Source organism: Pyxicephalus adspersus, chromosome 4 (assembly GCF_032062135.1).
Source record: "Pyxicephalus adspersus chromosome 4, UCB_Pads_2.0, whole genome shotgun sequence".
Taxonomy (NCBI): Eukaryota; Metazoa; Chordata; class Amphibia; order Anura; family Pyxicephalidae; genus Pyxicephalus; species Pyxicephalus adspersus.
This window is the reverse complement of record NC_092861.1, coordinates 44,966,961-44,983,443: the sequence shown is the minus strand read 5'-3', so window position 1 is coordinate 44,983,443 and position 16,483 is coordinate 44,966,961. Positions and strand designations below refer to the sequence as shown.

At 34.8% G+C, this 16,483-nt stretch overlaps 1 protein-coding gene across 1 annotated transcript in view; it reads right to left on the bottom strand.

The window, feature by feature from the left end:
- Positions 1-7,190, bottom strand: part of SCHIP1 (schwannomin interacting protein 1) — a 166,010-nt gene extending 158,820 nt beyond the window's left edge. The window contains exons 1-2 of the mRNA XM_072408037.1: positions 7,128-7,190; positions 6,745-6,822 (exon numbers count right to left, since the gene is read on the bottom strand). Coding sequence (XP_072264138.1) covers positions 6,745-6,809 — 65 coding nt within the window. The 5' untranslated portion in view covers positions 6,810-6,822; positions 7,128-7,190. The remainder of the gene's footprint in view (positions 1-6,744; positions 6,823-7,127) is intronic.
- Between the last annotated feature and the right edge of the window lie 9,293 nt (positions 7,191-16,483).

The window sequence follows — 16,483 nt, the reverse complement described above, 5'->3', positions numbered from 1 at the left end:
TATTTCACAAACATTTTCACACAGGTTATCCTTCCTTTACCTATCCCTAGCTGGTGATACTTGTGAGATAATTATGAGAGGTTTCCATTGAGAAGACAATGAAAATAAGCTATTTAAGCAGAGATAAAATACCAATTGGTAAGATAAAATACCAGTTCAAAACAAATATAGGTCTTCAGTATCAAAAGATTGTTTAAAATTAAAAAACTAATTATTCACCTATTTTATATTTATCTTTGTAACTATTTTAAACTGCCTAATAGTTACTATTGTAACTATTAGGCAGTAATAAAAAATTTGTATTTCAAATGTTTCATAATGTACAGTTTTGGAGGAGACCAAATCAGAGTTTATTAGGCTGTGTGTTAATTAAAGTGTTTTTATGGTATATTTTACAAATGTAATTTGTTAAGTTTAAAACAAGTTATTATTCCTCAATAGGCACAGGTAAGAAGCTGGAAAATGTGTAAATATTTCTTTGCAGATTGCATTGTTATTCTAGGTACAATCTTCCTATTAGCAGTACATTTCCTTGTGTTCACCAGAGGGCAGCCTTTACTAGCATAACAAATGTCTAAACCCTAACCGCAAGAGAGGATACAAATCATAAAATGTTAACTAAAAAAATGGAATTTGGGATTACTTTTTCCTCTGTCATTTCATATGTAATATGTGAATAGATGACAGAAAAGTCAGCAACAAAATGTATGGTTCCTACTTTGGTAGGATAAAAGTCAAATGTGCAAAATCATGCAGTATTGCCCTAAATATTTTGTATCTCTCATTAAAGAATGAATGACTCCCAGCTGAATGGGACAGCAAGTAAATTTCTAAACCACAGACGTTTTGACATAATATTATTAAGGTCAGAAAAGAAAAGCCTTGCTATGCAGTTATTAATATGCATTATCACATAACTCACAATAAACTCATCTAAAGACAAACCCTTTTTTTTAATTTGGGGTAGATTAGGGAAGAATCAAAATCTCTGTAAAATTGTATTTCTGCCTGTGCTAAACACCAAAGAATGATCAAGGCTGCCACCATCATCTACATGATGTACCTGCCAGCTAACGTTTTGATAAAATTCAGATGGAGATTGCTGGAGACAGCATGATCATGTGTATCCTGCACGCCAAGATACCTTTTCCTTTTAATTCAGGAGAGGATTGGATAAATCCACAGGTAAACAAGAAAAACGAAATAGGGAAACAGATAAGCCAGAAGAAAACAATCAGAAAAAGTCATTTATGGCCATTTCCAGTCTGGAGCGGAATTAGGAATTGATCACACAGTGTGATTCAATACTGAAGAAAACAAAACATCAATTGCATTTACAGCAGAAAAATAAATGGTAGCTTTTTTAAAGGTCCAACTAAAACACCAACATTTGTAATGACTCTAATCAGGTATTGTCATGTAGTTTTACACAAACACAACATACTTTGCCTATTTGTGGCCTACACAATAGAGTGTGGTACATACAATCAGGTTCTACAAAGTATATCCTCCTATCCAACTATTTCTGTTAAAGGACCTCTGTAAAAACTTTGTGTACCAGAACAACTTCCCATTGGTTTTATGCTATCCTGCACATGGTCTTGTAGAATGGGATGCATGCTAGTGACTGAAATGCCGGGGGGATAAGGCCACAGAAGGGGTTCCAATACAAAGGAGTTTACTACGGCCACATAGCCACATAACCACCATATAGGTCCAGCACAGATGCAGAAATCTCAAAAAGGACACAGACAGGCAAGGCCATTGGCAGGGGGACCCTCAAAGCTGCCCCTAGCATTCATGTACACATTCTGCACCCCAAAGACCGGCGGATGGGGTTCTCCCTTGCTGAAAGCCAAACAGAGGGACTTCGGCACTGGGAGCCTGCCCCAGACGGTCGGATATGACTTTAATATGGCTCTGTAATGGGATGTTAGAGAACATCCTATGTGCCTACAGGAGAATAGAAGATGAATTATTGGCTATATATTGCGTAGGATTTATTCAAAATACTGTCCTGTGTGGTAGTTTAAACTATTCTAAAGTTTGAGACTACCCATATGTATGCTGCCATTGAGTGGTCAGGAAAGCAGACAATTGCACGCACCCCTGACCATTTTTGAATGTCTTGTTCTATTCCCTGTCACTACTGATTTTGCTAGACATGCTAGTCAACATACAGTTGCAAAGAAAAATAGCGAAGCATAGGCATGAAAAATTAAAAAAAAAAAAAAAAAAGGAATTCATACACTAAATACTATCATTACTGGTAATAACCACATACAGTTACCAGAATATCATTTTTATGCTATAGGGTTTCTTTAATATTAATACTTTTGGTAGAGTGATGATTTCCCACTGCTGAACCATGTCAGTGAAAAGGTACCACAATCTCATAAAGCAAGTCAAATTAGATTTTTTTGGTCTCAGTTTTTAGGCTAAATATACCAAATAATCATTGCCAGAACAATGCACTGGTAGCACAGGCAAAAATGATTTACTAAAGTTTAGGCTGTTTTACTTAGCGATATGAATTATCATCTTGCACCAGTGATTTTTACTGAAGAATAGCAAATCACTTGCTAGGGAATGTAAGTGATTAGGCGGTACAAATGACTGGCTGGTTGACAGTTTACCGCAATCGCTGAAATGAAACAAACATTCCCCTGCAAGGTAATAATTCTCTTCACAATCGGTATTCCTTTAGTAAATAGCCCCATTGATACTGATTGCAATGAAAATAATAATATTATTAATATTAACAAATATAAAATAGGTATAGCCTCTATTGTATTTTCTTTCACTAAAAAGCCTGAAAGCAGAAAACATGGAAATAAAGAAATATGTGTCTGGCTCATAATAAGATCTCGATTTTCCAGTAATCAATAAAGCTATTGAAAAAACAACTCTACCTGGTATTGCTACAGGGAAATGGTTCTTCTGAAAAAAAAGGTAGTCTGCGCCTAGTCAGGTTTCTTATATTGTGACAGCTACACTAGATGATTTCAATTTCAACTAAACCTGTCCCCCATCATCATTCTACACTGAGTGCCCCATAGGGAGCAGGTCTCAGTTAACCTTGTCCTTTAGTGAAAGATTAGAAACACATTGAATCTGTATCAGTGCTATATAAAGTACTATCACTAAAATGTAATACTGCCAGCCAATGTCTGAGATACATTTATTTATATTCTATTATTATACTATAACCCCAAGATAAATCAAGACACATAAATGACTGCTACATTGGGCAGGAATAGAAATCACTTTATGGAGTTATGTGAAGTAGCAGAGTGCTGTTATGTCTTGGTATCTGAAAAATGGACCCAAGCAATGAGCCTTGAAAAGGGAACATTTTATCTCACATATTCCTGTTTATCGTTGGAACAAAGGCTGATCTATTGATTTGCTTACTGATGGATAGTTGCTAATAGATAATGATGATAGAAAAAAAAGATTGTGCAAGTAGCTTATCAGGGTCTTTGCATTTCATTTATACTAAGCAATGTTTTGGTAGCATTTCCACTTGCTTGTCAGCTACTTTATAACATATTCACATTGCTGTTACCGTAATCCTTTAGAAGTGATACCAGAGAAATAGAGCAAAGTAATGCAGAGTTTTTATAGCCTTACATTAGCACAGTGATTGCAGTGCAGGTTTGTTATTAGTTGCATCTAAACTGAGGATAGTGGTAATATTCAAGATGATGATAATTCAGAGAACAATAATAGAATTCTAATGTCTGCTATGTTACACTCACAAATTACCTGATTCAAAGCCTTTCCTATTTCAAGAAAAAAACTAATCAGATTATACCACAAAGACAATTTAGTTTTACCTAAAATTTTCCTAATAGTATTCTAGTACAATGATTGAAAAAGAAACCTTTTATATTTTTTCAACAGGGTCAATAACCTTGGGACAATAAGGGCGTGTATTCATCAACAATCCAGTATGCATTTCTTGGTAATACAAATATTTAATATAAAGATAAAAAAATATTTAAACAATTATTTACTCCAATGAATAATCTATAGATGTACTAATAGACCTATAGCAGTTCAACGCGTTTCCCGGAACATAGTCCGCTTCCTCAGGAACATATTAGCCTACAAATTACAAGAAATATAATTTATAATATCTAATACATAATTCCATACTCTCAACATTGATATATACAGGTTACTCACTTCTGTTACCACAATTAACTTCCCCGATTGTAAAAACGGGTCAGGAAATCGTTTCCTTATTGAAGTATACGAACAAGCTGACATAAAGCACAGGCTAGGATAAAAAGCTTAATTAATTGCAATAGGTCCTTTAGCATTGATTATCTGAAGTCATTCTTTAAACTATGTAAGTTGGAATATTATTTTCATTTCTTCATTTTCATTTTCTAGTGCAAAAGAAGTATTATTTAGCATTCTTACTGACAGATTGAAGCAATGCCATGTCCTACACTTGCCCTCTATATATTTTGGGGTGTATTGTATTGTATTTTACTATACTTGTTTAATGGAAGGATTTTGTCTTTGAAATGGATTTCTTAATTTGCCAGCAAATGTTTTGACTCCTGCACCACATCCATTCCAGGATTGCTGGATCACCCTGCTTCACTGATGAAAGTGTATCCTCCCCAGCCTTGGAGAGTTTTAATAAGCTTTAATCAGGCCCCATGTCTCATGATAGAAGTGGTCCTGACAGTATGCCAGGAACATATTACACAAAGTTTTATCATTACCATAGTGCTTTTTGGTGGTGTCAAATGTTAAAGTAGAAGTTTAACCATTTTAAAGGCTAAATATATAGGAGCTGAGAATGAGCAAGCAACGAGAATATCCAGGCTAGATACACAACAAATTAATTTCCCAGTACTATTAGGTAACTTAGTTGATTAGAGGAAACCATCTTTAATTGCAACTGTTATTTGGAGTCCTTTTATGCTTTACATGATATGGGCAGTATAAAGAATCATTTATACTAAATATGATTGAAGCTTCTGTTTCTGAGGAAACCTATAATAGTTGCTACCAACCCTTTTCCTTTATAAATTGTGTAATTTTGAATATTTAAGAGGATTTAAAATGGTTAGATATATGAATGTATTTCAATTTCTATTTAAAGAATCTTTGAACTTTAAATTGGAACTGGATAGAGTTCAAGTTTGAAACTTGTTGGTTTTTGAAAATGGTCGGAATGATGTTGCCAATAGCAACAGTACATCACAGTGGGGAATCAAATATAATTAATTTGGTGATGGGCAGTCAATGTATGATATAACTACTTTTCTATTGATTTGGATAATGGTGCACACATGTTTCCACACCCTTGAAGATTAACACTTCAGATAATCAATGCTAAAGAACCTATTGCAATTAATCAAGCTTTTTTTTTTATCCTAGCAAGTGCTTTATATCAGCTTGTTCGTATACTTAAATAAGGAAACGATTTCTTGACCCGTTTTTCCAATGGGGGAAGGTGATTGTGGAAACAGAAGTGAGTAACCTGTATATATCAATATTGAGAGTATGGAATTATGTATTAGATATTATAAACTAGATTTTTTGTAATTTTTAGGCTGTGTTCCTGAGGAAGCAGACTATGTTCCGAGAAACACATTGAACTGATATAAGCCTATTTGTAACAACCACAGAATAATTATTGGAGTAAATAAATGTTTTTACATTTTTATCTGATTAAGAAATATTTGTATTAACAAGAAATGCATACTGGATTGTTGATGAATACATGCCCTTAAAGTCCCAAGGTTATTGACCCTGTTGAAAAAATATTTTCTTTTTGATGATTTGCATTAAGGGATGTGGCATATGTAAAAGGATTAAAAAATTGAGAGGAATGATTTTTTACCTCTAAACAATTTGTAATTGATTGAAATAATGCATTGTTATTATTTAATACTGAACTCCAGCCTACTTTCAGTCTTATGGACATCCAGCATCATTTAACCTATTCTCTCCCAGCCTTATTGACCCTCACCTGCCCTTTTATTTTTGTGGATTTCCCTTCTTTTAATCATGGACACAATCAGAATCACATGTGGGTGTTACCACAGCTTTGTCCTCAAAAAGCTGTTTGGCTTCTTTCAAAATATGGTCTAAAACCTCGAGGCTCGCCACTCCCAGGCACCACTAAATGCACCTGGGAGCAGCTTTTAGAGTCAACCACAGCATTTGACAAATAATTTGTTTGATTCCCAACCACTTTAAAATAGTTGAATGGGAGCTGGTTGAATGTACCAAGAAATGTTGGGAATGAATAGGGGCTGCAGTGAGCGGTACTAGTACTGCTGCCAGCTCTCATCTGTGCAGACATTGCTTCTTTTTAAACTTGTGCTGCCAGATGGATTCTGGAGCGGCTGGCAAGATGCCACCTGCATTGAGCCATGAGAAATCGAATATTGAAGAGGCAGGTGTGAACCAACCCTTGGCTATATAGAGACCAGTGATGAGGTTGCATTCTGGTTACTGCTTGCTCACACCCCTGACCTGCTTTCTTGGGTGAATCACTATACCACATACAGAGAATGAATGGGTATGATGAGTAGTGAGCGGTTCAGTACTGCTCACTGCCACCTGCTGTAATGTTAAAACACTGGTGCCATGTGCTGGAAGCTGCGCAGGAACTAATGTTCCCACTACCAGTCTAAACAAAACCTTAGAACAAATGTATAATTAAACATGCCCTCATATTTTATATGTATTTATATTAAATATTACACTTACATTTTTACTTTGGATTCCAGTGGCTGTTCACAGCTCAAATATTTCATATTATTATCTACATCCATGTCATCCTGGTGACTGTAAAAAAAATATATTAAAATGTTTTGTTACATCATTATGTAGAGGGCAGTATAATAAATATGCTAACAAGTCACTGCAAGAATAAACCATGAAATGCATTTTCTTTGAAGAGTTTGCCTCCAGACAATACAATATTTCATGTTTTCCATGCATATGGTGATCCCAAATTTGTCATTTATGATATAAATTATTCTTAGATTGTTTTTAGTAACATTTATATTTCATTGTCAAAAAAAAAAGAAAAAAAAAAAAAAGGAGTAAGGGCTATTTCATTTTTTTTTCACAACTGGCTAAAATTTTACCTTGCAAGCAAGCAGGCACCATCATGGATTTGTTCAAATGAATGTTGAAGCCTTCCGACTTCTTCCTGTAAAACGACAGTTAGTTAGTAGGTGCAATGTCAAGAGTATGCGTAATTAACATTTTAATGTATTCACCCTACATATTATTCTGAACTGAGCAGAAAATATGTTATTTTACAGATCTAAAGTTTTATTGTATACATTTCATACACAAACAAAGCAGCATGCAAAATACATGAAGGTGAGAATTGCAAGGTTAGTTTTTGACAGGCAGGAGTAGACAGACATGTACACCATGACCAAGATAAATATCAGTGTTGATTATTCCATGAGATTGACCTTGTCAATAGTTAATTTGCTGCCTTGATTTTTTCTCAATAATCCTTTCACTTCCAGAACAGGATTGATGAACTACTCCACATAAATCCAAGGACTTTTTACTTCTGGTCTTTATTCAAAGAATTATGACAGACAGACTCATTTAGAACAATGTTTCTATAATTGTCCTTTAACCTCTCTCTCTTTACATTTGTACTATTGGGCCAATCCATTTATGCTTCATTAATGAGTAAGGCCAAGATTCAAAACACAGAGTTACTTGACAAGTGTATTTTCCAATCACCATCCAAATTATTCTTTTCACATTAAAATGTCTGCATACATCAAAATATCCGGAATCCCTTCGGAACATCTGAGTGACAATGGAAAATGAGTGGCAGACAGAAAAAGATAAATGACGCCTTTTTGAACTACTAGGATGCCTAGAGCATGAATATCTTTTAAACTGAACTCAATTTTATTGAAACTAAGTCTAAAAAATTATTGATTTTGAACCACAAATCCTGCCTAGTAGATAGAAATGTGCTCCTCTTATATATTTAGCCTTTAAAATGGTTAAACTTGTACTTTAACCTTTGACACCACCAAAAAGCACTATGGTAATGATAAAACTTTGTGTATTATGTTCCTGGCATACTGTCAAGACCACTTATATCGTGAGACAAGGGGCCTGATTAAAGCCTATTAAAGCTCTTCAGGGCTGGGAGGATACACTTTCATCAGTGAAGCTGGGTGATCAAGCAAACCTGGAATGGATCTGGTCCAAGATTCAAAACATTTGGCTAGCAAATTACTTCGAAGAAATCTATTCCAAGAACAAAATCCCTCCATTGAACAAGTATAGTAAAATACAATACAATACACCCTAAAATATATAAAGGGCAAGTTTATGACATGGCATTGCTGCAATCTGGTAGTAAGAATGCTAAATCATACTTCTTTTGCACAAAAAAAAAAAAATTGAAATAATATTCCAACTTAAATAATGGAAGTTTAGGGAATGACATGTCACAGGTAGGGTATGAGTCAAAAGAAAAAAGGTGGCAGTAAAGTGGAACTAAACCTGCGATACTCACCCGTCTCCCTTTCCATCACAAGGCACTGCCATCGTAATCGTTCTTCTCTTTCTGAAAACAATCTTTGGCTATCTTGACTGGCTGGGTTTGAATGACATTGTCCCTGACACGCACAAGGGAAGCCAAGTTTGTGAATGTGACTTTCTGCAAAAGAAACCTGCCTGATTGCCAATTGTTCAAAGTTCCACTTTAAGACAGAGGTATAGATAAACAGCCCTGATCTCTTGCAAAATGTGCGAGGTGGGCTCCACAAATGAATATAATATTTACATATAATATTAATTTATATTACGTTGTTAGCAGATAAACCCAAAAGGACAGCTCGAGATTCAGGGGTTTTGGTGTTTGCCAAGCCTTGAATTTTGAATACATAAAAATGGGAGAGAAAGAAGGCTTGTTGTGCAAACTTGAGTGATAACAATAGATTTTAATTGTAGTGATTAATCAACATAAAAGTATCAAATGTGGTGGGCTTTATTCAACATAGGGTGAGAGCCCAAATGTATACCAGTGGTTACATATCACAAAGTTGTCTATCATAGAGATCAATGTTTTCTTGTTTCCGAACGGGATTCGCACAGCAGCATCTCAGGTCGTTTACAATTATATACACTTATTATATACATATCCTTCTTGACTCACCTTGACTCATCACAATTACATTAAATTAAATACTGTATATAATATAATTTTAATTACATCAACATACCCACTGATCATGTTTTGCAACAATATATATGAAAGTTATGTATATGATGATACCATTGTTATGTATACTTTTGGTATAGTTTACTCTTATTTACCTTTGCTTGTTACACTATAATATGTTTTAATATGATATATTTAGTATATTGTAATTTTGTGAATTATATATTTAGCACAAGTCTCCATATCCCCTGATGAAGCCACTGTGCAAAACGCGTTCCTAAACGAGACAACATTGATCCCGATGAGATACAACTTTTGTGATATGTAACCACTGTTATACCTTTGGGCTCTCATACTATGTTGACTAAAGCCCACCACATTGGACACTTCTTTCTCTCTCATTCCTATATATATATATATTACATACAATATTTTGGTGATTAGAAATAATGAAATAAATTGTATAGAGGATCAAATTAGATGATTATTTTTTATTTTCTTTTGATGAAAAAATATTCATATATAAGGCTATGTACAAACATCAAATGATTCTCGTCTGATTCTCGCCTCGGACAAGAATCTGATGTGTGTACAGCAGATATCCGATGTTTTTCATGAATTTGTTCTGGCGGATCCATGAAAGACAGTCGATGAATGACCGCAATAGAAGTAAAGGGAGTAGAGTTCAGTAGGTTAGCACTTGCTCATTCTCCCTCCTCCTTTCTCCATAGAACAGAACGACACTGTATGTACAGTGCTTGTTCATTCATCTTTCGGTCTTTTGTCGTTGGAAACAATCATGTCGTTGGAAACTATTGGGTATACATTACCATAGGCTATGCTCAGACTAGCTGTTTCTTTACCATGGTGTGTACCACTCTGTGTGCCTACTTTTAGATGCTAGGCAGTAACAAACTGTCAGTGCTAGGCTGCCTAGTTGAGAAATTGCTTTTTAGTAAAAAAAAACATTTGCAAATGCTTAAAAATGTTTGTACAAATATATTTACTTACTATGATAAACATAATTTAACAATTTGGTAAACATTCACAGTGCCCACAAACCATTTTTTAATGTAACTTTAAATATGAAATTGTAACCTTTGTCTTTGAACATTATTTGCTACATTTTTAGTGAGGTTTTGCCAACTATACAACTGGTAATTTTATAGCAAAATCAGTTGTACCAACGACATTCCACTCATCATATTTACCACCTGACTTTATTTCATACTTTGTGTCAGTAATGACACATTATATCTGAACTACAGCCCATGGTAAAGACATTAAAGGCCTGCTCTACTAACATAATAGCTCATAACGCTGTATTTTTTAGTGATGAATTTTATCAAGTAACATTATATAGTTATGCAAATATTTTCACACATCCTTAGTTTTATCGTATATAAATTCTGTGGAGCATTAGATTATGAGTTTTAGAAATGCCCACTCACTGCATGTAATGATGTTTGGATAACAATGAACTGCCTCTTTCCTGATAAATATGTGTCACCAGTGTGTTCCTTCCTTTCTATGGGCAGCTGATATTTATAACTATTATTTTACATTAATATCTAATCCTCTTGCCCTGATCATTACTGCTCAAACTTGTGCTAATGTACCTCCTTAATATAGTTCAGAAGCATGTTTAATAGATTTCTTTTGTATGCATAAGTGTAATTTATTCCATCCATATTGGTGTATTATTAGCCTTAGGCATTTTAATTAGATAAAAGGCATGGAAAGTGAGGAACCTAGAGCTGTAAGCATGGATGGCCACATGCCTTGTAGAGTGCTTTGGAGCCTAATACTCAGGGTGCATAAATTAAAAACCTAGGTATGCCTTTTTCCATGTCCCTGTGGTCAGTAGAGCTGGCAATCATAACTATGGGGACTAGTGCGTCATGTTCCTGAACTCCTAACTACAAAAGCCTATACATAATAGATCATCTTGGGTTTTAAGTCTCTAAAGACATTCTATAAGATGTATGGCTGTTCTTGTAGACAATCAAGGGTGTTGGCTTCTCACGTATAGTGATGGTTTACCAGGGTAAAATGGACATTTACTCATCCTGTACAATGCTGTTTTATGTTCTTTTTATTAAACATTATTTATAGGTATTAAACACTCAGCAAAAGAGGGTGCATGAAAAATGTTCTTACTATGTTTTCTTTATTAGAGCTCCCTAAACACTTCTCTGGAAGCAGGGTTAGGGCAGCCACTTGCAGCTGCATTAATTATTCACTGGGCTGCCGTTGGTAGATGGTAGGCATTGGCAGGCATTCTTTTTTAGGTTCTCAGAAAACCAAATCATGACAGTGACTAATGGAGTCAAAAAAGGGACCCCGTGAAACAAATCAAACATAATGACATTTCACATGGTCTGTGTTTGTGGTTTGTTACATGGTCATTTTATGTTCTCTAAATCAATACTATATTTCATATGATGACCATTTTACAGGTCATTTCCCTACTATTTGTTTACCTAAATCATATTCTATCCACCTTCTTCTTTGTACATATGACTATAGAATTTCATGTAAAGGAAATAAAAACAGCACAATAATTCTAGTGAAATTTATTAAAAATTTAACCTTAGAGTAAAAAGTATAAAGGTAGATTGAAAGATTTACCGGTATATTGCCATTTGTTTTTTTTTTTTTAAATGAACTAAATTGTAATATGTTTGAAATCACTTGACATTAAATCGGTGGTTCTTGAATATGTCTTGGATCACTTTATTTGTCACATTTAGGATCTGATTCATAGTAAAGCAGAGAAAAAGACAAAAAAATATTGATTTTTGACCATAGTGACCAATGAGTTTCAAACTTTTTAGAAATTTTTATAGAGAAATTACATAAAAAATAATTCTGATATGTTGCTGTATGTAAATACCTTTTTTCATTTTGCTTTTTATGAATTTACCGGTTATTTATATTTTTTCCTTTAAATAAGGAAATTGGGAAGAATAATATTGTATCTTTAGTTGATTTGATTTGAGTGGTTGAGTAACATGAGCTTAAGTCCTGGGGCAGTAACTTGAAACCACAAGAATTGAGGATCATTAAACACCAAATACAACAAATGCAGTTTTCACCAAAGATTCACACCTTTTTCTAATTTATTTAAACTGGTTATGTGTGAATCCCGGTTGAACGTTGTGTGAATCTTGTGTAAAAAAACATTTAAAAACAAACCCCTAATTGTGCCAGCAGTTTTTAGGTTTTGAATTTATTTCAATCTACTCACTGTCACCAGGGGCAACGCTAGAGGATCGTATGCCACCAGCTGAGCAACACTGCTCTGAAATAGCATTAATAGAAGAATCTTGAAAAAGATAGGAAGCTGAACCAGGAAATATGTACTGTATGACACGTGGCTGTGCAACATAATATCCAAATGTAAATTACAAGACCGTGTGTACAGAGCTACCAACATCTGTTCAAAGAAAAACAGTACATAATGTATTTACAAGGTGTATTTTACGATTTTTCTTGAATTGTGATTTTTAAAACGTTTGATATTATTGTTCTAGTTGTGTATGTGATGTACAATGATGAACTGATTGATTGAATAATTAATGGATTTATTTGCACAATTCTATTTTAGACATTTTTAAACAACAGCACTCAATGCATTACTCCATCTTGCCCCTGGGGAAAGTTAATGGCAGTGCTCCAGAGATTCTGTCCTCTTTTCACTAATGTCAACATTACAAAACAGCAATATTTCTTCATGTCATTCACTAGCGCTATCAAGCCAATGGTGCAATTTTCAACCCAGAAAAATAGCCATTCTTTTTCCAGTGCAGGCTGTTTTCTTTAAATGTCCTATACCAAAAACAGGAGCACCGCCTGTTTCAAACCCCAGCTACTCCACACTTCTAGCCTGAATGTCTAGCAACTCACAGAGTAAAGTTGTCAGGAGGGCAAAGCTGTCATTTTGATGTTGGTCTTATCCTATGTTATCCTGCAGCAGTCATTGCTCCAGATATACCCACAGTTAGACCACTGCCTAAACGAAAACTCAGCCCTACACCTTGTATCAGCAAATCGGCTGTTCTATGTAAAGTTTGAGAATTACTCAAGGCATAAAAAAAAATTAAATAAAAGGAACAGTTCGGCATAGTAAAATGACCTTAATCTACAGCGTGTTATACCTATTATCGATGCAAGACCAACAGAAACATGTACACAGATACATGTGTATATGTACCATGCTGACACTGGCAGATGTGTGAAAATGTAGGAGATTCTGTGACCTATCAATTAGTAAAAACAACCAGCTTTGCGGTAATATTTGTAAAGCTTAAAGAGAAGCCTGTACTAGTGGGGAAAAAAAATCTTAATATTTCTCTATACCCTTAAGACTAAATAAGCTTTGAAGTTCTGTTAATCAAATATTATGGATGCTACAAAAATGTTATCATTGATGTAAGGGAGGGAGGGCAGAATTGAAATATCCTACCAACAGGATGTTGTTACTTTGGATACAATTATAGTATAAAACCTTTTGTTTATTGCATTGCTGAATGCATCTATAACAGATAAAAACCTTTTGTCTCATACAAACCTGTAGAGTCTGGGTTTCTGGCCAGTTCATAAGTACTTTTTTCTGTTTGAAAATAATTTAGGTGCATGAGAAACTTCTTCCACACCCGTGTCTTACAAGCCATGGCTGCACATTGTGTATGCTATCCACACTCCTCTTTTGCACATAGGACCCAAAGCTATACCCTTTAGACTCTCCTCTACATGATGCCAATTCTCAAACTCTTCACAATTTGGTTCTGCATTTACTGCTCATTGCTAATAGCAATGTCACTGCCTTAAAGGAGTCACACACCTTAAAATTGAATTGACTGAGAAACAGTTGGATGAAATTAACGTTGCACAACACAAGGACCTGATGGATTACATCCACGTGTCCTCAAAGAGCTGAGATCAGCTGTTTCAAAGTCATTGTTTCTAATTTTTAGAGACTCCTTAATCACTGGCATGGTATGCCATCTTTAAAAAGGGAGCAAAGTTATTACCAAGTAACTACAGACTGGTAAGTTTAACTTCGATAGTTGGAAAGGTCCTAGTTTGATAAAGACCAACATAGTGTAGTTATAGCCAACATGGTTTCTTTTTATGAGGAAGTAAGTAAACAGGTAGACCGTGGACTAGCAGTTGACATAGTGATATAGTGTACGTGGACTTTGCTGAAGCGTTTGACATAGTACCCCACAGGTAATATGCAAATTAGTTTTTTTTTAGGTTTATAAAATTCAATCTGTAAATGGATATAGAACTGGCGTAAGGACATCATCCAGAGAGTAGGGATTATTGATTCATTTTCTGAATGGTCTAAGGTTTTTAGTGGCGTACCCCAGGGATCGGTGTTTGGACCTTTACTGTTTAACATTTTTCTAAATGATAGATAGTTTGGGATTAAAAGCACCATTTCTTAGTTTGCAGATGACACCAAACTATAAAATGAAATTAAATCTGTACAGGATGTCTATAATCTACAAGCAGACCTGGATGTACTGTTTGATTGGGAAAGCCGAAAATGACATTTACTATTGATAAATGTAAAATTAGGCACTTGGGGGCCCAACAACATGCAAGCTTTATACTGTCTAGGGGGCAATACATTTGGGGGAGTCAGAAATGGAAAAGGATCTGGGGGTTCTGGTAGATCACAGACTTAATAACAGCAAGCAATGCCAAGCTGCAATATCTAAAGCTAGCAAAGTACGTTCTTGTATTAAAAGACGAATAGACTGCAGAGATGGAGACATAATCCTGTCCCTGTACAAAGCATTGGTCAGACCACATCTGGAAAATGCAGTCCAGTTTTGTCCACCAGTTCACAAAAAGGACATTGTGGAATTGCAGAGAGTGCAGAGAAGGGCAACTAAATTATTAAAAGGAATGGAGGAGCTCAGCTATGAGGAGAGATTAGCTGAACTGAATCTATTCTCCCTTGAGACGACACGTTTAAGGGGGGATATGATCACCCTGTATAAATATATAAACGGTCCATATAGAGAACTCTCTTCCCCATAATTCATTTTAAGAATATTACAAAGAACAAGAAGGCACTTATTTTAAAATTTAATGGCCGGTTCTGTGAAAATGTGGAATCGGCTCCCTCAGGAAGTAGTTTCAGCAACTACTATAGATTGCTTTAAGAAAAAGCTGGATGCTTTTCTAGATGCACAGAATATAACTGGGTATTACAATTTTAAGTAAAGATAACAGTGACTGTTGATCCAGGGAACATCCGATTTCCTCATGGAATCAGGAAGGATTTTTTTCCCCTGTTGAAGCAAATTGTACCAGGGTTTTTTTGCCTTCCTCTGGACCAACTATGTCTTATAGGGTTTTATATCCGGGATATATTTCCCTGTTTGATGAACCTGATGGACTTATGTCTTTTTTCAACCTAAATGACTATGTATATATGTATGTTTTTCTATATTCTGACAAGGAATAATAAATACATAAAAGTTGATCTTGATAAATTGTATTCTTATAAATAAATGGATAGCAAATACCATTAAACAGATATACCATTACTTGCATTAGAAGCAATTATTACATCTTCAGCTGTTCATAGGTAATACAATACAACATTATAGCTCAGCAACATTTACAACTAAATATAGCCCAAAACATGAGCTTGCTTTTTCATTTATTTCCACTGTTTTGTCTCAGCTACGACTGTAGCGAGGTTCAGTAATCTAAACACAAATTTAATCTGAAAACAAGTAGTGCATTTCCCTGGATAATATAATTTATTTATACATCAAAAGTCATTATTTATAGAGACCCTAATAGGAAAACTACAATAACAGCTAGTAAATGTTTGAATAATTAAAATGAGCAGCAGTCAGAAAATCTATACTAATTTCAGTTTTGCACCATTGAACATGAAGTATTGATTAGTGCACCATTGCATCTAAATTTATGAAGCTAGCTATGTTGGTATAGACACATAACCTTATTATCTGCAACTACTGGCTAGATGGGATGGCGCATGCAGACATCCGCCATTGTGCATTTACTGGCTTGTGTAATAAGAACACTGTCATTATCCTAAAAGTGTATAAATGTTTTCAGGGATGATCCAAACATCCATTGACACATCCAAGTAGTTCAGAAATTAAGTTAATGTAAATTATTAATGCAGTTGAAAACTACAACAGGAAGTATATGAACCAGAATCTTCATGGTAGCAATACCAGGTATTATAAAGCTCCTTTCAGTGTTATCTTATAGTATGTTGCCGCTTGCAAGTTA